At 46.3% G+C, this 27091-nt stretch overlaps 2 protein-coding genes across 3 annotated transcripts; one reads left to right on the top strand and one right to left on the bottom strand.

Moving 5' to 3' along the window:
* Positions 1-2182: 2182 nt before the first annotated feature.
* ARPC4 (actin related protein 2/3 complex subunit 4) lies at positions 2183-13617 on the bottom strand. 2 transcript variants are annotated; one of them, XM_026016977.2, is made up of 6 exons: positions 13496-13617; positions 9987-10105; positions 8662-8773; positions 6591-6686; positions 5492-5662; positions 2183-3125 (listed from the first exon to the last, which is right to left on the bottom strand). In XM_026016977.2, the coding sequence occupies exons 4-6, from the start codon at positions 6648-6650 to the stop codon at positions 3120-3122; spliced, it is 237 nt and encodes a 78-aa protein (XP_025872762.1). In that variant the 5' UTR covers positions 6651-6686; positions 8662-8773; positions 9987-10105; positions 13496-13617; the 3' UTR covers positions 2183-3119. The 2 variants fall into 2 exon arrangements, with proteins under 2 accessions (XP_025872762.1, XP_025872760.1); XM_026016975.2 differs by having other exon boundaries at positions 13288-13593.
* Positions 13618-13891: 274 nt separating this feature from the next.
* On the top strand, positions 13892-25269 carry TADA3 (transcriptional adaptor 3). The gene is made up of 9 exons (XM_026016972.2): positions 13892-14185; positions 14865-15097; positions 16488-16738; positions 16858-16963; positions 18241-18382; positions 18473-18576; positions 19804-19913; positions 22676-22861; positions 24736-25269. Exons 2-9 carry the CDS (start codon positions 14891-14893, stop codon positions 24926-24928), a joined length of 1299 nt encoding a protein of 432 aa, XP_025872757.1. The 5' UTR covers positions 13892-14185; positions 14865-14890; the 3' UTR covers positions 24929-25269.
* Positions 25270-27091: the final 1822 nt, after the last annotated feature.

The raw sequence follows: 27091 nt of genomic DNA on the forward strand, positions 1-27091 counted from the left end.
GGGCGTGGTGCATAGACTCAGGGTAAGGTCCCTGGGGATTGATCTGAAAACCAGGGCAGTATATAGGAAAAACAATGAAAGTAGAGTGCAGCACAATCCCCGCCCTCAATAACTTGTAAATAGAAAAGGAGATTATTATTTGAGTCAACTGCAGAAAAAAATACAATAGAGCAGTTAGGTACAGCCCTCAAGATTGTAAAGACTGTAAGGAACCTTTTTGGAGGTAGTGAGCCTCCAAAGTTATAGGTGACATAAATTAAAAGAGGTTCCAAGACGTTAATTCGCCTAAAATCACAGTAGAGCCAGCACTGGAACTCTGATCTCACCGCCAAATCCCACTCTTCAACATAAACATTACTTAATATAAGTACATGTTATCACTCAGATGAATTACTTATTAGTCATAGAAGTACCAAAGGAGCAATTTATGGTGCCAATTCCTGCAGTGCTCAAACAGAGTGAAGACCAGGTAAGAGTACTCTGGTCTAAGAACCCAGCTTCGTTAGTTACCAGATAGATATGCCTATACAATGAAGTTAGGTACTCAACGTCACTACCAGCCAATCTTAACCTGAGATCCGCACCCCCCCCCCCCCTTGATTGGAGACAGCTTCCCAAAAGGCATGTCCCTGGAAAAGGGCAGGCTAAATGGCAACCATCCAGTCTGTTCTCTCATCAGTCTGCAAATCTAGTTTTAGGGGCTCTGGGTCCTGGGAGACGGATCTCTGACAAACAGTCTGGCTCACCTAGGCAATGCCGTCCTGTGAGGGTTGAGCGAGTGGCTGCCATACTCTTTTTGAACACCCAGCTTCACCGGGAGCACCTTTAACATTCACTGCAAAAGCTAGGACATAGCCATGTGCCCCAGAGGGCACCCCTATTTCTGTAAGGCAGGAGGGGGAGGTCACAGAGGTAATGTCATAAAGGGAATGATAGCTGTCCAAGTTGCCACCTCCCAACCCCTCCTCTCTTTAACATTACCTTGTCCACCTCAAGAGACTTCTTTGGTGATTTTTTTTTTTTTAATTTTTATTTATTTATGATAGCGAGAGAGAGAGGCAGAGACACAGGCAGAGGGAGAAGGCAGGCTTCATGCACTGGGAGCCTGATGTGGGATTTGATCCGGGGTCTCCAGGATCGCGCCCTGGGCCAAAGGCCAGCGCCAAACCGCTGCACCACCCAGGGATCCCTTCTTTGGTGATCTGAAGAACCTTTTGAAGGATCAGCTCAAAGGCAAACCCTTCTGAAACTTTCCCTGACATCCATTCCATAAATACACCCTCCACAGACCACCACAGATTGTGTGAATATGAAAGACTTCAGTGCACCTATTGAAACACCCAACTTTCACTACCCACCCCCTGCAAAGTCCTTCCAAGACAGGGAGAAGGCTACCCTCCCAACCCCGTGCCTAGTGCAATGAAAATGATGTTTGGATACTGTGCTGGTGGAAAAATCAGCTGTTGTTTATTAATACAGTAATATGGCAGGTACTGTATCTGCCTGTTATCTCCACTTGATAGATTAAGAAACTGAAGCACAGAATATAAGGAATTCACGCTAATTCAGCCTTGAGAGTCAGGACTCAAGCACGAGTGTTTTTTTTAACTTCAAGGAGTCACCAAAGTCTAGTGCTGTCCAACAGAACTTTCTCCAATGATGGAAATGCTCTACATATGTACTCTGACATGATAGGAGTTAGTCATTTGTAGTTACTGAGCACCTGAAATGTCTCTGGTGGGACTGAGGAAGTGAATTTTAAGCTTCTTAAAATTTTAATAATTTAAATACCCACCTGTGGCTAGTGATTACAGAGGCAGAAGTCTTAGAAATCTACCTTCTTGCTCACTAGCCAGATTTGGGGCACGCTTCTTCCTCTCAAGGAACCAGTTTCCTTAGCCAGGATATAGAATTGTTATTTCTCAGAGGTTACTTTTAGACCAAATGAGCTCATTATGTGAAAAGGACCAAAGCTCCATATAGGTAGAGAGCAATTTCAGAAATGAATGGTGCTTGGACTGTAATGGGAGTCTCTGGGTCAGGGCCTTTGGCACAGTTAACGTCAGAAACCAATCAGAAGACTACCTGTGACGGGGACACCCACACCCAAGTACCAACTACATGGTCTTGGGAAGAAAGAGCCCCACCGCACCCGTCCTTTCATATACACAGTGCACAGACCTCATGCAGCCCCAAAGGGGCAAAAAGAGACTTTAATCAAGGGAGGAGGCAGGATCCACCAAAATAAGAAAAGGTACAGCGAGCGTTGGAGCAGAGGAGCCAGAGCAGGTGAAGAACCCCAGCTCAGGAAGCTCTGGAGGACTCACCCCTCCACTTCTTGCACAGGCACTGCACTGACAGACAAGGCGAAAAGAGTGGCCCCTTTCAGCTGGGAGGGCACAGAGTGGCCCCTGCGGCCAGAGGTGCCTGGCTTTCAGGGCCCAGCTCCTAGGCATGGCTGGTGGCCATCAGTTCAGCCCCTGTCCCCAACCAGTGCTGGATGGCCATCTTCAGGAAGAGCTCAGGAAGCTGGCAGAGAGTCCCAACAACTTCTACTGGGCCCAAGGAGGCTCAGGAGTAAGAGGGCAAGGGAAAGAACTGGAGTCTGAAACCTTCCTCCTTCCCTCCCTCTCCCCAGACTTGGGGTTTGGGGGCAGGGGGGGGGGGGGACACAATAGTCGCCTTCTGGCTCCAGGCCCGCCCAGACCCACAGCGACCAATATGGTACAATCACTGGGACCAGTCACAGCCACTGGAGGTGGAAGTTGTTTCGTGTAAAAAAAAAAAAAAAAAAAAAAAAGACAAAAAGGTTACAGTCTCCTACAAGCACAGAATTTAAGTTTCAAGACGTTAAAAAAAATCTGTCCCAGCCCAGGGGACTGAACATCAGAAGCCAGCCTGACCAGGCACGTGTGGCCTTGGGGCAGGTTCACTGCTGCTCTGTTGCCCAGCTAGCAAGCATACCACCCACCTCCCATATCTAACACCCACCCCAACCCAGCTCCCCGCCTCTGCTGCTGCTGTCATCGTTGCTGCCACTCTGGGGAATAACTCCAGGATGCCTTTGCAGAGACACAGGGGAGTCTGGAGGGGAAGGCCTTGAGATCCAGCCAGATGGTTTAAAACTGTCAAAAGAACCAAGAGGCAGTGAATACCGGTTATTGGTGTATCGTAGCAGGCCTGCTCTGGGGAGGTAGGCTGATCTGAAAGCTACCACTGTGCTCAGATTTCTGAGGGATAGGGTTGGGTCGCAGCACACCTTGTGGGCGCCCACTTTCTAATTCAGCCAGCATTCAGCAATGACGTTCAGGACACTAGCCTTAAACCTAGCAATAGACAAGACAGAAAAATTAAGGGTGAGGTAGGCCTTCCCACAGCTCCCTTTAACCGTATCGTGGAGGCTGCTATAAAGCTGTCAGTAGTGTGGTGCCTGAACTGAGGCTGCCTTCTTTAGAGATGGGGGGGTGGTGGGGGGGTGTGGGGTGGCGCTCACCTGCAAGGGCTTGGGGACTAGGGGACCAAGAGCAGAAGGACCCAGAATCTGGTACTTTGTGTCAAGCTCTGTGTGGTTCTCCAACCGTAACAGGCCCTTGAAATATTTTCTGCCCTCAAGTATCCCCCCCATGGTGCTCAGAATATCCCCAGGACATTTTATAGATCAGAGACTGTGAACCAACAGCCCACACGCTGTACCCAGCCCAATAACGGGTGCTGTCTGGCCCACAAAGTTTTCTTTTTTTAAATTTCCAACCTTGGAAATATGGGAGATGTCACAAATCCAGATTTGGGGATTTTTTTGAATAGCAGAAGGTGAAACTGTAACACGTGGGAGCTCTGTTGTAGTAATCTTCTTCAGATGTGGCATATGCTTGCCAGATCCCCAAGAACCCACTTCACTCACATATATTACCTGCCTGACCCCCCGCACGCACCTGAACATGTGACCAATGCCAAATGCCATGGTACTATCTTGATCTGTGAATCTGAAAACCAAAATCTAAGTCCCAGTTCCTCCTCTCCTCCTCTTACTGGCTGAGGGCCCTTGGGTAGGGCCCAGTTCACTCATCCATAAAATAGGGATAACACGATCAAAGATTGTCTCAGGGATTAAATGAGATATATAAATGTGCTTAGCTGTGTAATTATAGAAATGCAGTTACCATAATTAAATGACTGGTGAATGAACCAGCCAAAAATTAAATTAAGAACTATTTTCCTGGGACACCTGGGTGGCTCAGTGGTTGAACTTCTGCCTTTGGCTCAGGTCGTGATCCTGGGATCGAGTCCCCCATCAGGGTCCCTCTCTGCCTATGCCTCTGCCTCTTTCTGTGCCTTTCATGAATAAATTTTTTTAAATCTTAAAAACAAAACAAAACAAAACACTATTTTCCTTTGCAGTTAAATACAGAAGTTTCCTACTGCTGTGGCCATAAAACTTTGGTGCTACAATACCTAGAAAGCTTACTATGTACCAGGTGATCTGCTCTGTATATGTGTCATTTAATGTTCAGCCATACCGAAAGGTATGTATTAATTGTCTCATTTCACAGCTGAGGAAACCAAGGCTTCGCCAGAGATTCAATAACATGCCCAAGTGGGCAGCAAAGCTGGACACACACACAGGTGGTATGACTGCACAGCCTGTGTGATCTGAACAAGCATGCTATCCTGCGTGCACAGCACAGCTACTTTGTACACTGGCCGCCCTCAATATAATTAAAGCCCAGGGGAAGAAGGCGTAATTTCCATTTTTAGGAATCTGAACTCCTTCTGGGTGGATCTGTATGCACTGGTAGGAGTAAACACTAAATCTACCACCTAGGGATCAGAGTTAACTCTGAGCAGAACATGTCAACAAACCAAAGACTGTTTAGAAGAGGGAGAAAAAAAAAACAAAGCATGTCCCGGATATCTAAATAAGAACAACTGTGTCATCAGCTCATTGGTGTAAACAGTTCCTCCTCTTCAGAGGGCTGCAGTCCTTTCAGTTGGAAAGACAAACAACTGAAGAGGAATCTGGAGTACTGAGGCCATGAAAGTAATGGAAAACAGGTCAAAAACAGCATGACCTTAAGCCTAAGAAACAGACACTGAAATAAGACTTAAGTCTATTTGAAAAGTAGAATTACACTGGTTAACTGTCCTATATTCTTGGAAAATTCCCACATATTTAACTTGCCTCGCCAGGGGTTTGAGCTAGATGTAGGGAAGGACTGTGTACATTTTGAGATATAGACAGGAGCGTCTAAGTTCCCATGAGAGACTAAGAGAGGTGTCCTCAAGGCACTCAAATGAAGAGGCCCTGCAGGTCCCAAAGATGAACCCCAGGTCCTCCAGCCAGATAGCACTGGGCTGATGTGCCACACACCAGGAGGTCTCAAAGGCCTCAAGAAATATCCAAACTACAGACACTCCCTTACCACCAGATGCTAAGTTCTCAACCCACAGCTCCTCTCACCTCTGGAGGGACACCAGGAAGGCCCCCACTTACATTCTTGAGGAATTCCTCAGCCACGATGCGGGCACGAGCATTGACCGACAACTTCATCTCACTGATTTCCTTGTCAATCTCCTCCATAAAGTGGATTACAAAGTCCACCAACTTGTGTTTGTACATCTGCTCTGTGTGGAAGTTGGTAATCAGAAAACTGATGTCATATCCCTGGGGAAGTAAGACAGTAGACAGGAGAAAGAGAAGAAACAGGAGAGAATTAGCATCCCACGGCACTTAGTTGGCCATGTCCTCTCGGGTCACTCAGCTACATGCTTCCTGCTGGCTGTGATCCTCTCCCAAGTCTCACGACCTTCAGGCAGCAGCCTGCCTGTTCTGCTAGGGTGTCTATGCGGGGTCCAAATAACTGACCCAGGTGAGAATTTTGTGTCAGGCATCTCTGGAAAACTACCTGTGATAAAACAGTTGCATTCCAAAGGAGTCATGGGAGAGTGAAGGAACTTGAAATCTTGTTACAGAAGACTCTAATGAAACAGGGAGAAGAGACACTGTGGGAGGAGGATGGGATTAGGTAATGTGTGGAAGAGCACTCTTATTTGTTCTGGGTGGCCCCGGAGACTAGATTTAGGAAGAAAAGAGATTTTTAGTTCAGGATGAGGACGAGTTTGGCCAGTACGTCTGATGGAACATGTTGCTCTGCATGACAGTTTCTCAGTCACTGGGAATATCTGAAGTTGATCTGGCAAGGAGTCTGTGGAGAGGACTCAAGAACAAAGCCAGGCATCAACTAAGCCAATGTCAACTGTGGCCCTGAAAGATAACAATTTAGTTGGTGACAAAACTTAGAAAGGATTTGATTCATTGTGTCTTTTCTGCCATTAGACTGTAGGCTCTGAAAAGATGAGCAACGCATCCTGTATTTTTTGCCTTTTCCATGGTTGAGGCAGACGCAACCTCTCCTAAGCTTCTGATGCTCCTTATTCTCACTCTGGCCGAAACAAAGGCCAACTCTCAGACAGTGGGTGACCTACAGCTGGAAGAGCAGCAATCCTGGTTCTACCAACAATCCCAGGGCAATGACAGTAGACTTGGTGGAAGAATCTTGGGTATTATGAACATGTGGATCACATGGTCTCACCTCCACTGGTTTCCTTCGAAGGATAAAGAAGTTCTCTGCTCGCATCATCATGAAGCGCATGAACTTGTGGCATAAAATCTTCTCGATCTCATCAGCCTAGTGAGAGAGAAAAATAAACAGGGCTCCCTAAATCTGACAATACAGGCCGACAGAAACCTGTAGCCTGGTCTTCTGACCTCAATTTCCCCCAGACTCGCTGCAGGTAGTGAGGTTTGGCATCAGGAGCAATGACTACCTGAATCATGGGGCAGGTGACTGCCAACTGAATGTCGGCAGTTGAGAGCCTCTTCAATTCAATAGGGCATTACCACAATTTCATTTTCACCCATTCCAGAGCGGTAGTTCTGGCAAACCCGAGTCTTTTATCTGCTCCTTGCAGAAGCCATACCTACACTGAAAGCAGCCTCTCCCTTTCCCATTTCACTAGTGTTGTATTTCCCAAAGTCTATGATTGATATATATATATATATATATATATATCATCTGAAGTTCTCAAAGATAAACTTAGGTGGTTTTCACTTCAATAACAATGAATATTAAATAATCCCCAAAGTTTTTCCTTTTTTTTTTTTAATTTTTATTTATTTTTATGATAGAGAGAGAGAGAGAGAGAGAGGCAGAGACACAGGCAGAGGGAGAAGCAGGCTCCATGCACCAGGAGCCCGATGTGGGATTCGATCCCGGGTCTCCAGGATCGCGCCCTGGGCCAAAGGCAGGCGCCAAACCTCTGCGCCACCCAGGGATCCCCCCAAAGTTTTTCCTTGATGAACTCTTACTAGTTGTTGTTTTTTAAATATTTTATTTATTTATTCATGAGAGATGAGAGAGAGAGAGAGAGAGAGAGAGAGAGAGAGGCAGGCCCGATGCAGGACTCAATCCTGGGTCTCCAGGATCACGCCCTGCGCTGACGGCGGTGCTAAACCGCTGAGCCACCCAGGCTGCCTGGACTCTTACTAGTTCTAATGAAAGGATTTTGCAGCTGGGTGCTGGCAGGTATGCCCTTAACACCTCCCAACACTTGTTAATCTCCTTTTTTAACAGAGCAGACCCTAAGGATAGAGCTTTCTATAGGCAACAGAACCCAGTCTAAGTAACAGCTTTATTTTCTTTCACTGAATTTACTTTTTTTAGAGTTCTCCCTAGGTAACAAGTGATACCGTTTTTCCATTATGGCACAGTTTCTTTTTCAAACAAATTTAAGTAAAAGAAAAGTCAATTTAAGAAAATCCATTTTCTGGGATGCCTGGGTGGCTCAGTAGTTGAGCATCTGCCTTTGGCCCAGATCATAATTGCAGGGTCCTGAGACTGAGCTCCACATCAGGGTGTCTGCTTGTCCCTCTCCCTCCGCCCTTCCTCTCCACCCATGTGCTCTCCCTTGCTCTGCTCTCTCAAATAAACAAAATAGAAAGAAAGAAAGAAAGAAAGAAAGAAAGAAAGAAAGAAAGAAAGGGCAAGAAAGAAAAGAAAAGAAAAGAAAAGAAAAGAAAGAAAAGAAAAGAAAAGAAAAGAAAAGAAAAGAAGAAAAGAAAAGAAAAGAAAAGAAATTATACTTTGGCTAAATCTCTATTTCAAAGTTAATGGCTATTAAATTGATACTGATATTATTTTTTCTTTCTTATAGATTTTATTTATTCGATAAGCAGATAGAGAGTCAAAGACACAGGCAGAGGGAGAAGCAGGCTCCATGCAGGGAGCCCGACGTGGGACTCGATCCCAGGTCTCCAGAATCACGCCCTGGGCTTAAGGCAGTGCTAAACCGCTGAGCCACCTGGGCTGCCCTATTATTTATTTTTCTAAACTGGACTTATTCTGCCTTCCTTATAAATGATTCTTTGACCTGACACCAAACTGGCCATGGCCTTAGCTGCAACTTTTCCACACTTCTAATCTAAAGCAAGCCTAGAAGATATGGTTGCTGTCTCTACTGACCTGCTGAATCTGGAGAACCATTCCCTGGGTATAGTCAAGGAAATGGAGCCTGGGTTTCCTTGCACCTTGAATCTGGCATGACGATCTCTCAGATGGGGATCCCTGACCTCCTGAGGAGGCAAGGGCTCAGTAATGAGCTCACCTGTTTCACAGCAATGCTGACCCGGACAGAGTTGATGGAGCCCTCTATCAAAACTTTTTCCTTCTCATTCCTGCTGATGGTCACAGGTTGTAAGAGGAGCTCTTTGCTACTCCTGAAAATACAATGTCACAGAGGCATCTGTACTACAGAGGAACAGAATGCTCAGAGAGACCCACAGCAGGCCCTGGAATCTCTATCTGAGACCACAGAGTCCAAGGAATAGGAGACTCACAAGTAGGGGTGCTCCAAGATGGGGGCCAGCGAGTGTGTTCTCCAACAGAAGGAGCAAGGCTCTGGAGTCAGGGCGATAAGGTTTTGAAATCCAGCCTCCTCTGTTACTTTCCTTGGACAAGTTACCCTGTTGGAATCTCAATTTCCTCATCTGTAAAATGACTGATTCCTATTTCACTGGTGAGGATTGAGAGAGATCAGAAAGGGTCAATTGTCTATTAAGAGTGCCTGGCACATGGTAGGAGCTTTATAAATGACAGCTCTTATTTTAATAACTACAGGCAAACCCATATACCATTTAGGGAATGAGAAAAGAGGCTGCAATAGGGATAAGGATAAGCTAAAATCAAACAAAGTTTGGTCTCCTTTAATTATCAATCCAGAATGATTCACTTATTTAGCATTAAGATCCCTCTCAGCTCAGCTTCCATTTTGATGCCTCTGAAATCTCTAGGTATTTGTAATGGTAATTAAAATGCCCAATGGAAATCACATATGTTAAGTAGAGCAACACAACAAATGCTAACATCTTGTCAGTATTTTTAAATTCAAATCATTTGAACATGGTGTGGTAATATTGCTTATCTCAGTTATATGTGTATCAGATTAAACTTTAAAGGAGAACAGAATAATTTAACAAAACATAAGCTAGGTAAGAGAAAATAACCCGAAATATGAAGTATTTAGAGTAAGGGATAAGACAGTCCGGGTTGGTCGGAGAAAAAATATTCCCTGATCTTTAAATTCCAAGAGGATGGAGACGGCATCAAACAAAATTCTCCACTCTCTCCTTAAATTGGGTTCAATAATGACACAGGAGATTCTTACCGAACAGTCCTACTCTGAGAAGCCAGATCTTGTGTCAAGCAATCTTGGCTCCAGAGGAGCTTCTCCCCTGGGTTTTGTCCTGCCAACCCACTGACCCTATTTTCTGAACTGCAAATTGGGAACCACTGCTCATCTGGCAACAAGACAAAATATGTGAACTATAGTTGGCTTGACCACTCTGGAATGGAAATTCATGGCAAACTCCAGATAACTCCCATCTCTGGGACTGAGCTCATCACCCCCACCTTGACCTTTTTCTTCCCTACCTGACTTCCACTTCTGGCTTGTTGTGTCGTTCCACGACCTGGGAGGAGAAATTCTCCAGGCAGAGGGCAGCCTGCAGTGTGGCCCGCACGGCACTCAGGTAGGGGCGGAGAGTGGCAGTCTGTAGGAAAAAAACCCAAGGGAGAATCACAATCTACTTTAGCAAACCCACAACTGAAACAGAATCTGTTTTAGCAAACTCTCCTCCAGCTACATGGGAACCAGGCAGTACTGAGAGTACCTGGCTCTCAGACACCACAGTGAACCAAATGGACTGGGCCTTCAAGGTGCCTTTGATTCTAAGTCAAGAGTGGCTCTCAACAGGGGACCATTTTTCTTGCCAGCAGACATGCAGCAATGTAGGGACATTTTTCATTGACAGGATTTGGCATATGGCGGGAGTGCTACTGGCATCGAGTCAAGGCCCGGTATATTGCTAAACATCCTACAATGCACAAAGAAGAATTATTCAGGGGTGCCTGGGTGGCTCAAATGTCTGACTCTTGATTTCAGCTTGAGTCACGATCTCGGAGTTGTGGGATCTAGCCCCACATCAGGCTGCAAGCTCAGTGCAGAGTCCCTTTGAGAGTTTCTCCCCCTCTCTCTGCCCCCTCCCCTGCTCTCTCTCTATAATAAAGCCTACAACAATAAATTAATAAAAATAAAGGAATTATTCAACCCCAAATAGTGCTGAGGTTGAGAAATTCTGGTCTAGAGGCATACAGGTGAATGACTATCCTCAATCTGTATTTGAGCCAATAATGTATAAGTCTGTGTGCTGACTTAAATGTCAAGGGACTGATTTAAATGTCAAGATTTTAAAGATCATCTCTACCCCTAAATAGCTCAACTGGGTAGAGAACAAAAAAACCATATGATATAAAGGATAATGAAACGGGACATAATCAAACTTACAAATTACATTTCCAGAAGAAATTGGTTTGGAAATAAAGATGAAAATAAGATTAGGAGGATTTTACAATAAGAAAAAGTAGACTAAGGATATTCCCAGTAGACAGACCAGTTCCTACCTACACTGGCTTATCTTCAGTTCCTTGTATTATCTACATTCTTTCTCATCTGAAGGGTTTACACATGCTGATTCATCTATACAGGCCTTTCTTTCCTTTCTTGACTTAAGTCATCCCTTAGACCTTGGTGTATTCAGGGAAGGCCCCTTCCTTCCTCAGAGAGGCCTTTCTTGACTTCCTCCTTCATAGCATTTATTACAATTTACAATACATCCTTCGTATTTCAGTACAGTGATTTTTCACTAGACTGCAAGATTCATGCTTAACAGACCATGTCTCTTTATTCAAATCAACATACCCTGCACCTAGCTCAGTATCTAACATATGCAAAGTCTTACTCCTTTTCTATACAGTATCATGTGGAATACCATAAGCAACGTTAGAATACTGCAAAAAAAAATATTAGGAGTTCCAGAAGTAGTGATGAGCACAGTGTTGCTGCATACAGAAAACATTTTAGATTGAGTAGATGATGCTGCAATGGTAGCCTAGAGATTCATGGGTAATCTCAAATGCCAGGCTGCTGACTTTAGCTTTTCTTTTAAGGTAGTAAGGAATTGTTGGGGCTTTCTGAGGAGGAAGTTATCTGGCTTCACCAGTTGCATGGTGGTTCTGCAGAAAATGGACTGGAGGGAAGTGAGACAAAAGGCAGAGAGGATTATTCAAGGAAGGGTGAGGAGAGCCCAGGGCAGTGGTGAAGACAAGCAAAGGGTATCACAAGAGCTGGACTGTCATAAATGTAGAGGATAATGGAATAAAAAAACACCTTTCAATAAACTGTAGCTCACTCATATGATGAAGTCCTATTCAGCAAGAAAAAGGAGTAGCGACACATGCAACATGGATGAATCTCAAATGCATTATGGTTAATTAAGAAGCCACATTGGTTGGTTCAGTCTAATGAGTCTGTGACTCTCAATCTCAGGGTCGTTGGTTCAAGCCCCCCCCCCCATGAGTGCAGAAATTATTAAAAAAATAAACTTAATTAAAAAAAAAAAAAAGCCACATCAAAAGATCTACATACTGAAGACTTCCATTTATATGACAATACAGAAAAGGCAAAACTATAGAAGGAAAAAAAAAAATCAGTAGTTGCCTGGAATGGGGAGAGACAACTGATTAACAGAGGGACTAAAGGGAGCTTTTTGAGAAAACATGGTTAATCTGACTGTAGTAGTGGTTACAGGATTGTTTGTCAAAACTCACAGATGATAAACTTAAAAAGGGTGACTTTTAGGTGGCAAGCCCCATGACACCTGCCCTTTGGGAAAAAAAATGCATTCTCATGTAATACCTCAATACAGTTGACTTAAAAAAAAAATCCAAGAGGTATGGCCTCCATTAGAGAAAGAAAGGAAAGGAAAGGAAAGGAAAGGAAAGAAAATCCAGGCTGCTAGCTGAGGTAAGATGCCACAAATCCAGGATAAGCAACATGGGGAAAGCTGGTTGAGAGAAAATGATTTTCGATCTGAAGGTGTGATCTGAAGGTGTCTTCAAGATATCCAGGCAAACCCTACAAGAGAGCTAGGAAGGCAGACTCATGAACCACCAGAATACACAAGGTCATCGAAGCCGGGAATGGACAGGCACCACTAGGGAAAATGTGAAGAGGAAAGTGGGGAACCAAAGCCTCAACTCCCAGGAAGACCGACATGTATCAGCTGCGAGGATTTCCAGGAAGGGAGGGATCCCTAGGACAGAGCTCACGGACTATGGTTAAGGTTAACACGGTGGAATTCTAACCAGGAAGAGGTCTGGGTGGTGGCGGCATAATCCTTCCGTGGAGCAGAAGCAAGGCAGGGAAGCAGGAGAAGAGTGGGATAAGGAAGTGGAGACGCTTCCTTTGGAAAACGGTGGGGTCAAGCGGGCAGGAGAGGGCAGGGCAGTGTATTTAGCAAAGCTCTACCTGGGTGAGGCGCCCTTGCTACGCCGGCCCTACTACGGGCGAGGAAGCCTACTGAGTGCCTTCAAGGCTCTCCCGCCGACCTCCCAGGCCCCCCTCCCGGCGTCCTGTCGACGCCTCACAGTTCCCCACCTGGCCCGAAAGACCAACCACGAACCTGCAAGGCCTGCGTCCTCCCAGGGCGCCCCCCGCTCGCCCCTTCCTCACTTGGGCTCCCGCCCCGCCCTCTCTCCCAGCCTCATCATGCCCCCACACCCCGCAGCGGCCCTCGGCCCCGGGGCTCTCCGCTGCAAAGCCGCATCGCCCCCAGACCCACAGCTTTTGAGGCAAAACAGCGGGGGTCCCTGGCGCGGGGCCCGGCTCGCTCACCATCGCGGGCGCTGGCTGGGCCGGAAAGCGGAAGTGCGGAAGTGGCCAGCCCGCGACGCCTGCCCTTCCGCGAGGGGCGCAGCCGCGGTCTGCGCCCGGACTTCCGGACGGGACCACTATGCCCGAGCGGGGAGGGGGGAGCCTGGGGGCCCCCGGTCCTTGGCAGGTCTCCCCGCTAGGACCGTCTTCACATCTTTAGACTGCGGACCTTTCGAACCGATGCGGGAGCTCAAGCCGTTATCCACGCAGCTCTGGCTTGCGGCTCTGGCCCTCCTCTCGTCGTTCCCCATAGTCGGGCAGTGGTGCGGCCCGGCCTCAGGTTGGGCACCATATTAGGACAAGGCGAGGCGGAGGAGCCCTCCGTTCCTTCCGGTTCTGCGCCCCTAGCCTCGCTCTGGGCCCCTCCTACCTGCAGCCCCCGGGGCTCCGCGGGACCAGCTGCCGGGCGGAGAACTTGGCTGCCGGGCCCCGCCCCCAGCCTCGGGCCGATCCCCAGGGTGGGCCTGAGGCCGAGCCCTCCCCCACCTGCAGTAGGCTCGCTCGCGGCCGGCCCACCCTTCCCCGCAGGCCACAGTGGGCTCCCGCCCGCGTCGCCCACCCCCGCGTCCTCTGCGGGGGGCCCGCCCCTGGCCAGTTCCGGGGCGGTTGCTCCACCAACCGGAACTCCCCGCCCCCTCCCGTGGCCTGGGGGCCGTAGGAGGCAGCAGGAGGCTGCAGTGAGGAGGTAGAGGGGGCGGGGGCCGCGCTAGGGGGTCCCCAGAGGACGGGGGCCCCGAAGGCAAGTCACTGGGGCGACCCACAGGAGGGGCCAGCCACTAAACAGGCGCACTTCTGTGCCAGGCACTGAACTGGGCTCTTGACAAGCATCCTTTCATAATCCTCAGAGCATCCCGGGGAGGTAGGTACTATCGTGATCCCCATTTTACAGATTCAGACTTCGTATGGGGAGACAGACCCAGATTTCTTTTGCCCCCATTTTGTAGATGGAAAAACCGAGACTCAGGAAGGCTAAATAACACGTTTGGAGCTACATAACTAGAGAGTGGTAAAGGCTGTGCCTGCCTGGCTTACCAGCCCATATTCTTAACCACTGTCAGCGGCCAAGAAAAGGGACCAAGACGGGAGGGGGTGAGAGAAGAAGCTAGGAGGCACAGAGAACATTAGCATTGTAAGAATGGGATGTTTGGAGCTTAGAGGCTTAGCCAAACCCTGGAGCAGTAGGACAGAAAAGCATCAGAAAGACAGGGCAAAGACTCAAAACTACCTGGATTCAGATTGCCTCTTGGTAACCGTGGGCAGGTACCCACCCTTACAGACTCTGAGTTTTCTTATCTGTAAGGTGTAGGTCGCCATTGTCCCTGCTCATGGGGTTGGGTGAGGAATTCAGTGAGAAGCGAGTAAAGTGTCTGTACCTGGCTTGATGTACAGCGAGTGTCCTGTGAGTAGGAGCTGTGCCATCAATCTTGTAGTTAGGTACCGAAGCCTGGCTTTCTCCTGGAGTCTCTCCCTGGATGGAGGGAGCTCTTGGACTTTTCTCGTGCCAGTTTATCTCCTATCAATGGCTCTCTCCTCTCCAGTTCCACAGGGTCCCGTATCCTGGGCCATGAGTGAACTGAAGGACTGCCCCTTGCAGTTCCATGACTTCAAGTCTGTGGACCACCTGAAGGTCTGTCCACGCTACACGGCTGTGCTAGCCCGCTCTGAGGATGATGGCATCGGCATTGAAGAGCTGGACACTCTGCAGCTGGAGCTTGAGACCCTGCTTTCCTCTGCCAGCCGGCGCCTGCGGGTTCTCGAGGCCGAAACCCAGGTGATACTCTACAGAGAGGTTATCACCAGGGGTGGACTGTGACAAGTTACGGGTTAGATCATTGAGTTAGCACCTACCCGCTGAGGCCCGGGATACAGGAGCTTAGAGAGAGGGGTAAGGAGAGACCCACACTGCACTCATGTGATGCATAGAATATATAAGAACGTGCATGATCCTCATAAATTGCAAGATTTCCGATATGCTAAGCATTTACTGACCCCACCGCACCCCCCGTTATGTTCTGGGTCCTCTGCTAGTCATTAGAGAGAGGCAATGAGGACACTTCTGGCCTTTAGGGAGTTTGCTAACTCAAAGGCGGGGGAGGGCAGACAGATACCAGGTGATGTTGTGTTATGGTTAAAAGTACTAGGGAAACTGGATTGAGAAGACCTGGATTTGAATCCTGGCCTAAGCACTTGCTTAGTATTACTTTTTCCTACCTATGTGACTTTGGGAAAGTTGCCTCCTGTCACTGAGCATTGGTTTCCTATCAGCAAACTGGGATGAATAATAGGAGCTACCTCTGAGCTTCTGTGAGGATTAAAAGAGAGGTGGGGTTTTTTTGTTTTTTTGTTTTTTGGTTTTTTTTTTTTTTTGCAAAAGCCTCAACCCAACATCTGACGCTAAGTATTTCAAATGCTAATTATCGATACTACTCTGATATTTCTGTTTACGACATAAGCATTCCCTGAGCCCTGTGTGCCAGGTGCTATGCCAGATCCTGGGGAACAGAGGCAGTTAAAATGAATTTCCTGGTCTCCAGTAGCTTATAGTCTAGTTACAAAGACAAGGTATGCTGTTTGTTCCAGTATGATCAAATAACACATTTAGGCCAACAGTTCTACTGGTACAAAGTGTCAGAGACTCAGAGGGAACCAAGATGCCATTTTAATTGGTCCTCAAAGGATGAATAGTTATCTTGTGGTCCGTGGGAGTGCACTGAAGCTTTTTGAGCAGGGCAAATTCAGTTGTATTTTAACGTGTAAGAGGCTGGGTAACTGATGAGAAGGCTTCCCAGTTGTGACATTTGAAGTGAAGGTTTACTGGGAGTCTTGTTTGCATTCACCAAAAAGTTACCACCAGCATATTCCAGTGCTGATATGCACTGGGGCATCATCATTAGTTTGACCTAAACACTGTGTGACTGGCTTAGGTGATAGAGGTGAATCAGTCCAGACAAATGGAATGATGAGAAGTGTATGAATGAAGTCCAGTGAAAAGGAACTGAGTTTTGAAGGGTGAGTAGGAGTTTACTAAATGAAAGGGGGATGGATAAATAAAAAAGACCTTGGCATCTTGTCAAGTTCTAAATCCTAATTCTTCATTGGGAGAAAAACTTGTCCTATGACTTCCCTTCTTCCTCTCAGTGATAGTCTCTCGTAAATTTCAGATCCTCACTGACTGGCAGGATAAGAAAGGTGATCGACGATTCCTGAAGTTGGGTCGAGACCATGAGCTTGGAGCTCCCCCAAAACATGGAAAGCCGAAGAAGCAGAAACTGGAAGGGAAGGCGGGACATGGGCCGGGCCCTGGTCCCGGGCGTCCCAAATCCAAAAACCTTCAGCCCAAGATCCAGGAATATGAATTCACTGATGACCCAATTGACGTGCCACGGATCCCCAAGAATGATGCCCCCAACAGGTTCTGGGCCAAAGAGCATAGAGGGACCTTGGGATTCAGACAGTAGAGGCTGTGGAGAGGCCTAGAGCTGAGGATGGTGGGATAGGAGGTACCCATTCGGGATCTGCTTCTCCCTGCAGGTTCTGGGCCTCTGTAGAGCCCTATTGTGCTGATATCACCAGTGAGGAAGTACGCACACTAGAGGAACTACTGAAACCCCCAGAAGATGAGGCTGAACATTACAAGGTAGAAACCCTGGGCCTCAGTAGACGGGCGTGAGTGAGAGGGCTCAGAGGTGCCTCGGAATCACAGATCCCAAAGTCATGTACCATCTTCCTTCCCCTACTCTACCCTTACTTTGCTTAACCCACCCAGACACCTAGGCTCTAATTCTCGGCTCTCTTCTTACATTGCCTCCTCTACCCCATCCAGATGATCACCACATACATCCTAAAGCATCTACTTCAGTGACACTGTCCTTTGTCCCAACATCTCTATCACCTCTGCTTTGATTCAAGCCCTCATTAGTTTTCACCCAAATAGTCTCTTAATACTTCTCTGCCTCCAGAGGAACTTTCTGTTTTCTTTCTCTAATATATTAATTTTATTGTGATGTAAATAAAACAGGTTCCATTAAAGAAAATGTACAAAATACAGAAAACCATCAGGGAGAACTCCAATAGGTCAGCTACTGTGATCGGATGTGACCCAGCCCTCCTCCCACGCATCCCCTGGCTCCCATTACACACAAGGTGGAGTCTAACACCTTGGTCCTTGGTGACTCAGCCCCACGGCCCCCTGCAGCTTCCTCAGCCATGCCCCCTTGTCACTGTTGGATTTACTACCCCACCAAGCACCTTGCCCTCACCCAGGCCCACCAAGGCTCCTTACTAATCCCTGGGCCTCTACACATGCTCTTTTTCCCTTACCAAACTAACTCATCCTTTAAAGTACTGATCCCTTGTTATCTCCACCAAACACTTTTGCAGACTCCCCCCAGAAAGTTTCTCTGTCGTGTGCCACAACACCTTGACCTACTTCTAGCACTTGAGTTCTTTGAATTTTTTAAAAAATGTATTTGAAATAAAAATTATTTATTTATTAAAAATAAAAATTATATAGGTAGTAGTAAATTTAGGTAATACAAATGAGAACTTCCTCTCTTGACACTAAGGCTCCTGGTTCTCTCTAGGGACAACAGCTGTGACCTGAGATGGTCCACATAGGTATACCATTCTGCACCTGTATCTTGGAGATTATTACGTACTGTCTCCCATGTGTGTCTTAGTTGGTTATGTACCTGTCTCCCTTGCTAGATTGTGAGCATAGAGATTTTTATCTCCTTCATTTCGTCCCACATACACAAGGCACAGACCTCAGCCCTGGGGTAGGTCCTTAGGAGACAGTAAAGGGATGGATGATGAGCCTATTAGCAGTGCCCAAGTGCACAGAGAGCCCCCACTCACCCTGGGCATGGCTTGCCAGTGCTTACTCGTTTTCGGCTGGGTGGCATCTCCCCACAGATCCCACCCCTGGGGAAGCACTACTCCCAACGCTGGGCGCAGGAGGACCTGCTGGAGGAACAGAAGGATGGGGCCCGAGCAGCAGCCGTGGCTGACAAGAAGAAAGGCCTTATGGGGCCACTGACTGAACTGGACACTAAAGGTAGGCCCCTCACCTCCCTGCCCACCCCAGACCAGGACTTGAGTTTGCAGAACTCAGCCCACCTGTCTACCGTTTCTCTGCCTACTTCAGATGTGGATGCCCTGCTGAAGAAGTCTGAGGCCCAGCATGAGCAGCCTGAAGATGGGTGCCCCTTTGGTGCTCTGACGCAGCGCCTCCTACAGGCCCTGGTGGAGGTGAGCACCCTAATTCAAAACAAGGATTATGTTTACTTACTGTTTTAATGTTTTATTTTGTGTTGAAGTATATCATGCATTTAGAAAGGTAACATAGATCTTAAAAATGTATAGACTCATAAATTTTCACACGTGAGCACACTTGTATACCTGGTCTCCTGATCACAAAATAAAGCATTGCCAGTATCCTGGAGCCCTTCTCATGCCCCTCCCAGACTCTAACCTCACCTAAAAGTAGCCACTACACCACAGTTACTTTTGTCAGCCTTAACCAGTATGCTGGTTAAGGGCTGAGCCCCGTGCAAGGGCTTTCCACACATCCTCTTGTTGGAGGCAAGGACAGTGGCTAGCCCCGTGTTGCATACCAGAAGATTGAAGCTCAGAAAAGGGAACTGTTTGCCTGAGGTTGTACAGCCAATAAGTAGAAGCCAGGCTCAAACCCCAGGTGCAGAGTCCCTTTCTTTATGCCTTCTTTCTTTTTGTCTGGCCTTAGGCACATCTTTTACCTCGTTAAGCCTTAGATTTCCCCCTGGCTCCAACACAGTAGTGTTTTTCTCTCTCATGGAATAGTCTGAGCTGTGTTCCAAGTTGGCTGAAGTGGAAGTGAGGGAAGATCTCAGCCCCACACCATCACACAAGGACCCCGGCTATGGGGGCTTTGCCACCCTAAACATGCACTCTGCACAAGGGTCATTCTAGGTGTGATTGCTGCTCCAAGCCCACAGAAAAAGATCAAGGAAGAATGTGAAGGAAGGTTTATGGGCCATGACTGACTGTGGCTCTTATCTCTTCTGATCACTTTCCACTGGAGAGAATTGGTCACATGACCACATCTGACTACAAGGGAAGCTGGGAAGTATAGTGTAGCTGGGCAGCCATAAGCCCCACTACAGAAAGGTGAGAATGGCTTTTGGACAGCCAGCAGCTCATGCCGCAGCATACTTAGCACAGTGCCTGGTCGATGCAAACGCTTAGCTCTTCTCTTTACTGTTGTTGAGTGTTATCATTGCTCTTCTGTGCTCCCTTTTTTTGGTATCAGTACAAAAACGGGATTTCTACAATGATCAGAGCTTTCTGGTATCAGTTTGAGAAGGCTTCCCAGAGGATGGGAACAATAAAAGAATATTTCTGTGAAGACTGAAGACTCTAACTGCAGGTTAGAGAGGACCAAGAAGATGGAAATGCTGTAACTCTTACTCCCTCCATCCCATTCCTGTGGTCTTCTAGGAAAATATCATTTCCCCTATGGAGGACTCTCCTATTCCTGACATGTCTGGGAAGGAATCAGGAGCAGATGGGGCAAGCACCTCTCCCCGTAATCAGAACAAGCCCTTCAGGTGAGTGACAACTCTGTCCATATCCTACTATCTGGCCCGTGCCTCTATTGACTCCGTCACATCCCAGCATGGGGAGGTCTTCATTAAAAGAGTTGAGGGCATTTTGATGAAGCCTAATAAAAGTTTCATTTTTTAAATATATGTATATTTTTTAAATATTTATTTATTCATGAGAGACACAGAGAGAGGCAGAGACATAAGCAGAGAGAGAAGCAGGCTCCCTACAGGGAGCCCCGATACAGGACTCAATCCCAGGACCCCAGGATCATGACCTGAGCTGAAGGCAGGTGCTCAACCACTGAGCCACCCAGGCATCCCCCAATGAAAGTTTTAAATATGCAGAAAGACCCAGCATTTCTGCATGCATAGACTTTTTTTTGTTGTTTTAAGATTTTATTTATTCATGAGAGACACAGAGAGAGGCAGAGACATAGGCAGGGGGAGAAGCAGACTCCATGCAAAGAGCCCAATGTGGGACTCGATCCCGACACCCCGGGATCACGCCCTGAGCCAAAAGCAGACACTCAAGCACTGAGCCACCCAGGTGTCCCAGCATGCATAGACTTAAGTACAGGGTTGTTTATCATAGTGCTTTCCATATGGTAAATGACCTAAATGTACATCTGAAGGGGATTGGTTGGATAAAGAGTTGTGACTCCATATGATGAAATAACTTGTAACTATTAATCATCTTAGAGAAACATAGTTAATTGATGTGAAAATCTGTAAACAATAGAGTGCTAAAAGGAGAACATGTCAGTTGAGCATACTAGGGTTTGATCCTGTTTTTACTCAGCATATACTTAAATGTGTGCACATTGGGAAAAAAACTAAAATAATGTGTAATAAAAGGTTGGAGAGGGACGCCCAGGTGGCCCAGCGGTTTAGCGCCTGCCTTCGGCCCAGGGCATGATCCTGGAGTCCCGGGATTGAGTCCCACATCGGGCTCCATTCATGGATTCTGCCTATCCCTCTGCCTGTGTCTCTGCCTCTCTCTCTCTGTGTCTCTCATGAATAAATAAAATATTAAAAAAAAATAAAAGAAGATTGGAGATAAGGTAACAAAATCTGAAGTATGTATGGTATATAAGGAATATCATATCATAAAATTTATTTTTTGTATATGTAACATTAATAGGAAAATAACTAATGTTTTTGATAGTAACATAAAAAGATAGTGGTTCTCTCTAAGTTGTTGGCATTATAGGTTTTTCTATATTCTTTGACAATGGCTATGTGTTGGCTTGTGTTTGAAACAAGACCAGATGTGTCTGTCTCTATATATTTTCCAGCATATTGAACAATAATTGATATACATCCCTGTGTGAGTTTAAGGTGTACATGTACAAAACACGCACGTGGCCTGATTTACGTGTGTTGTGAAATGATTACCACAATGGGTTCAGCTAACATCTATCTCACATAGATATAAGAAGAAGAAAAAGAAAAAAAAATATTTCCCCTTGTGATGTGAACTCTTAGGATTTACACTTTTCATAACTTTCCCTATGTATCATACAGTAGTGTTAGGTACAGTCGTCATGTTGTATATGGTATTTTAGGACTTATCTCATAATTGGGAGTTTGTACCTTTTGATCACCTTCCTCCAGTTGTCCTCCCCCATCTTCTGCTTCTGGTAATGGAAGGTCTGCTCTCTTTTTCTATGAATTTGAGTTTTTTGTTTTTTGTTTTTTGATTTTTTTTTTTTTTTTTTTTTTAGATTCCACATAGAAGTGAGATTGTATGGTATTTGTTATTCTCTCTCTGACTTATTTCACTTAGCATAATGCATTCAGAGTCCATCCATGTTGTCACAATTGGTAGAATTTCCTAGTTTTTCTAGTTTGAATAATCTTGTATATATACCACAATTTCTTTATCCATTTGCCCTTCAATGGACATCGAGGTTGCTTTTGTATCTTGACATCATTATTATTATAAATAATGCTGTGAACATGGGGGTTCAGATATCTTCTCAAGTTAGTTATTTACATTTCCTTTATGCATATTCTCAGAATTGAAGTGGCTTATCATATGGGAGTTCTGTTGTTAATTCTTTGAGGATCCTCCACATGGTATTCCACAGTGACTGCACCAGTTTACCTTCCCCAACAGTGCAGGAGGGTTCCCTTTTCTCCAAATCCTCGCCAACATTTGTGATCTTGTTTTTTTTTGATGATGGCCATTCTAATAGGCCAGAAGTGATAACTTGTTGTGGTTTTAATTTGCATTTCTCTAATAACTAGGGATGTTGAGCATCTTTTCATATACCTGTTGGCCTTTTGTATATCATCTTTGGGAAAATGTCTATTGAGGACCTTTGCCCAGTTTTTAATTGAGTGGGTTTATTGCTTTTGAGTTATAGGAATTCTTTATATATAGTGGATATTAACTTATCATCAGATACATCATTTGCAAATATTTTTTCCCATTCTGTAAGTTATCTTTCCACTTTGTTGATGATTTCTTTTGCTGTACAGAAGTAGTTTTTTGATGTAGTCCCACTTGTTTATTTTGTTGCTTGTGCTTTAGGTGTCACAGCCAAAGTCATTGCCAAGACCCATCGCATGTCAAGGAGCTTTATTCCTAGATTTTCTTCTAGGAATTTCGTGATTTCAGCCCTTAACATTTTCTCTATATTTTTATACCCAAATAGAGAGGGGGTACCCAAAGAGAAAAGAATGTGTTCACTAACCTTGGAACCTCTCAGGGGTCCCCCATCTAAGGCGGCCCTTGAGCTCAGGATTCCCTTCCTCTGTAGTGTGCCACATACCAAGTCCCTTGAGAGCCGCATCAAGGAGGAGCTGATTGCCCAGGGCTTGTTGGAGTCTGAGGACCGCCCTGCAGAGGACTCAGAGGATGAAGTCCTTGCTGAGCTGCGCAAACGGCAGGCTGAGCTGAAGGCACTCAGTGCCCATAACCGTACCAAGAAGCATGACCTGCTGAGGTGAGTGTGGATGGGTTACATGGCCGGGCGGGGGTGGGGGGTACCCTAGGGAGCAGGCCTGGGCCGCTGCCAGTCACCTTCTGGGGGTTTTATAACAGGTTTCCTAAACCTGGCAGGGTTTCCAGATCATCTAGAGAGCCTTTGAAAAAACATCATTGCCAGGCACCACAGACTCTAGGGCTCAGGCATCTGTGATTGATTTATATACCTATTTGGAATTGTGGTGGAAAAAAAACATATAAAATTGGCTCTTTAAGCCGTTTTTTAGTGTATAGTTCAGTGGTATTACTTATATTCACGTTGTTGTGTGACTTATTTTTTATGCTTATTTTGTTTTTCCCCCAACATACTTTTATGAAAATTTTCATAAACACAGAACATCTGAAGGAGCAGTACAATAAATACCAATATACTTTCTAGATTTATCAACTGTTAACAGTTTTGTTGGACATCTGTGATTATTATTGGCCCTTCACTGAAATTGTCCAGTATTTTAGTATCCGTTATTTAGGCAATTGGTCACAATATCTTTCATTTTATATTGACTCCCATCCATCTTGCCCTGTGTTGGTCATGACAAAAGTATAGTTGACATCTGGAGGGAGATTATAGTAGTTGTTTGCCTTTCTGAGGGAAGGTAGAGAAGCAGCCTCATTGGCAAGCTATGTGTCTTCGCTTCACATAGCTCCAACAAGGCAGGACACACATGATTTGGCTGACTCTGCCTGTCTCTTATACATTGTCCTGGGGGTTAGGAGGAGAGGCAGAGCAAAGGCTTGTGGTCTACAAATGAGCTTTGGTGAAGAGTTATACCATTAAAAAGTGAGGGAACTGCTGACAAGCTGCTAAGGGTGCACTGAGTGCCTACTGGGTACCAGGGGCTTTATATACACCCTCCTGTTGAATCCTCACTACATTCCGGGGGAGAGGTATCTTCCCTGTTTACTAGATAAGGAAGTAAAGGGCCAATGAAGTGAGTACTCTCCTGAAAGTTATACAGCCAGTAAACAACCAAGCTGCAACTTGAGCCAAGGCTACATGCAAAACCTCTTTCTAGTTCCCTTTCTTGCAAGAGCAAGAAGAGGAGAATAATAGATGAAAGAGGTACTGAGTGGGGTGGAGAAGAGAGAGATGGAGTAAGAGGGAGAAACAAGGATGTGTGGATAGAGGTAGTGGACAGTGAACAAACTGGCTTACGTTGTCAGAAGGCCAGAGTCCAGCCCTCGGTTCTGCTATGGACCAGCTTCAGGGCCTTAAGCAAGGTATCTCCTGGCCTGAGCAGCAGCTTCCCCTTCTGGAAAATTTACAGGTTGGACTAGGGCAGATATCTTAAGCCACCTTCCAGCTCCACTAACAGTGGAATTTATAGGTCAGATTTCATTTACAAGGGTTGGTTTGGCATCTTATGTGCTTCACATAGACTTTAGGCTACCTAGCCCAAGCTTAGGTTGCGCTGGAATTTGGATACTGAAGTGAGTATCTGCTGACATTAGAACTTCTGCTGACATTAGAACACCTTTTAAAGAAGATTGTTTGGAGCCAGCCTCTGTCTTCATATCTACTCACTAGTTGTGGGATCTTGGGGTGTTTTTTACTCTCCTTGACTTCCATTTCATCACTGGTAACATTGGAATAATAGTACCTACCTCATAAGATTGTTATAAGGATTAATTCTACTGACATATTTGAAGGGCTTAAGATTGTATCTAGCACATAGTACCCTATCAGTGTGGTTCAATAACTTTGCTTTTAGGTATGAAACATTCCACAGTAGTGCCAGCCTGGGGTGGTATGTGGGTTCAGTCTGGAAGAGGGAGGGCGGCCCCATTGTGGAGGTGGGCTTCCCATGGCACCTGGCTGGCTGGTTTCCACAGGCTGGCAAAAGAGGAGGTAAGCCGGCAGGAGCTGAGGCAGCGGGTCCGCATGGCAGACAATGAAGTCATGGACGCCTTCCGGAAGATCATGGCTGCCCGGCAGAAGAAGCGGACCCCAACCAAGAAAGAGAAGGACCAGGCCTGGAAGACTCTGAAGGAACGTGAGAGCATCCTAAAGCTGCTGGATGGGTAGCCCTCACCCCTGATTGCAAGCCTCCTCTCCCTGGCCTGGGGGAAGGAGGGATGAAAAGCCCACTTCCTTCTTGCTGCCTGAACCTCAGGCCCGTGGCTGCCTATTAAATGTCAAATCGCGACAGTCTCTAGAGGACTATGGCCATTCCCTGAGGTCTTTTGGCCTAGCTTTATACAGTCAGGACATGGGAGGCCTTTCTAGGCTGGCCTGGAGCCCACACTGGGCTTCCCCTCTTTACTGTCCCCCACTCCTACTCCTCTCTCCCCCAAGGACTTCTCCCTTGTGGTTTTGTAAAGTGCAAAGCTAAAAGTAAAGTGACTGCTGTGGTTTTTTAAAAAGCATTCAGAATCCTTGAATGTCTGTTATTGTGCGGTAGAGAAGAACTGGTGTGGGTGGCAAAGGAGGGCAAGAGGGCTTTCAGCCTTTGGCAGCTCATTCAGGAATATGTCATTCATTCAGGAACAACTCTATGAGAGTTGGGGGCTGCAGGTTAACAGAATACCCTCGGCTCAAAGTGGATTCACAACAAGGAAGTGTGTTTGTTTGGGCCTTAGTGGTCCTGGGGCAAGGCAGCCTCCAGGGTTGATCAAGCCATCAAAGGTCCAGCTATCTCTGTACTGCCCTCCATAATGTGAGTTTTTGCCTAAAATGGTTTTCCTCCAGCTGTGCAGCTAGTAGCAGCTGACAGAGGCCAAATTGATATCTAGCACAGAATAGGGCAGGAAGGAGCCAGCTGGCTTTCCTGGCCTATCCAAAAGAGCAAGATGCCTTTCCCAAATACCCTTATGTCTCAGTGGCTCAAGCTAAGTCTCACATGCCCATTCCTGAATGAGTCACTGTGGCAAGGGATGACTCTACTGGGTTTTAAGTAGTGAGAGTGGAGTCTGCTTCCCCACGAAGCCCAAGGCAGTGGGGAGTGATGGGGGAAAGCCAATAAAAATCTTGAGTAGGAAGGGGAAATGGATGCTGGATAGTCTACCAATAATGTCCCTTCCACAACCCGGGCAGAAAACTAGGTCCAGCTGATACAGATGAGCAAATGTGCTCTCATCCCTGCCTCAGGTTGTTCCCAGACTAGACACCGGAGCAGGGACGGGAGGGTTCCCTGAGGAAGTGACCTGTGAACTGAGCCATAAAGAAAGATGGTAAGGACGGCCAACATTCTGGTATGCCCAACACTTCTGTTAAGAGAATTGCCCCATCCCCATTCCATGTGGCTCTTGTGGGACTGTCAAAGTTGAATGGATACATGATCCCAGCTTGGCCAGTCACACCACCCTATTCTTTAGTCATGACAGTTGGTCCAAAAAATGGACATGTGACTTGAGCTTGGACAATCAGAGGCCTTCCATGAGTTTACTGTCTTGATGCAGAGAAAGGAGGGTTTGTCTTTTGGATCAAAGACCTTAGAATGTAATCTTAGACTACCTTCTGACCCACTCTCTTGCCATGTGGAAGAACCTGCCTGAGAATGAAGCCAATTCAGAAGAGCAGAGCCACGAGATGGGGAAGGAGATAAAGTCCTCATGATATAGCTGAAGCCTCATCCTCCTGGATCTCCCAATTACATCAGCCCACAAATACTTTTTTTGGCTTAAGCTAGTTCCCCTTTGGAGTTTCATTATTTATCAACTAAAAAAAGGCTTGACTGATAAAAGTGGACTTCGGCAAAAAGAAGGCTGGAGTGCAGTTCTGAGAGGACAGCAGAGGCCCTGCCTCCCACTAGGTGCAGAGCCTAGCCACTCAGAAAAGACAGCTACACCTAATTTCATCAATGAATTTGATCAATGAATTAATGAAATTAAGTGCTCAGTATATGTTAGCTCTGTGCCAGGCACAGTTCTAAACTTGCTAAGTTACCAAATCTTCTCAGCTACCCCATTAGGTAGGTACTAGTAACATCCCATTCACAGGTGAGGAAACTGAGTCTTGGGTGATTATATACTTTGCTTGATCAAACAATTGTTAAGTGGTTGAGCCAAGATCCAAACAGTCTATCTTATTTACAGACAGAGCTCCTTTATTATGGAACTCATTGGGACCCCACCTCCTTACATCTCTATGAATGGTACTGCTAGGTTTGGGCACTGCATAACCTGTGCAGCCATACATGGCAGCTCTGCTTGCAGACCCTTGCTTCTGACTAACCATTCACTTCCATGT

Source organism: Vulpes vulpes, chromosome 9 (genome assembly GCF_048418805.1).
Source record: "Vulpes vulpes isolate BD-2025 chromosome 9, VulVul3, whole genome shotgun sequence".
Taxonomy (NCBI): domain Eukaryota; kingdom Metazoa; phylum Chordata; class Mammalia; order Carnivora; family Canidae; genus Vulpes; species Vulpes vulpes.

Excerpts from the sequence above, each read along its gene's own strand:
- ARPC4 (XM_026016975.2), bottom strand. Across the intron at positions 8,774-9,986 it reads AAGCCAGAAGTGGAAGTCAG|GAGTAGCAAAGAGCTCCTCT; the intron begins GTAGGGAAGAAA and ends TTGTATTTTCAG. Across the intron at positions 6,687-8,661 it reads TCAGCATTGCTGTGAAACAG|GCTGATGAGATCGAGAAGAT; the intron begins GTGAGCTCATTA and ends CTCTCTCACTAG.
- TADA3 (XM_026016972.2), top strand. The coding sequence starts at position 14,891 with ATGAGTGAACTGAAGGACTGCCCCTTGCAGTTCCATGACTTCAAGTCT. Across the intron at positions 18,577-19,803 it reads TCCTACAGGCCCTGGTGGAG|GAAAATATCATTTCCCCTAT; the intron begins GTGAGCACCCTA and ends GTGGTCTTCTAG. Across the intron at positions 22,862-24,735 it reads AAGAAGCATGACCTGCTGAG|GCTGGCAAAAGAGGAGGTAA; the intron begins GTGAGTGTGGAT and ends TGGTTTCCACAG.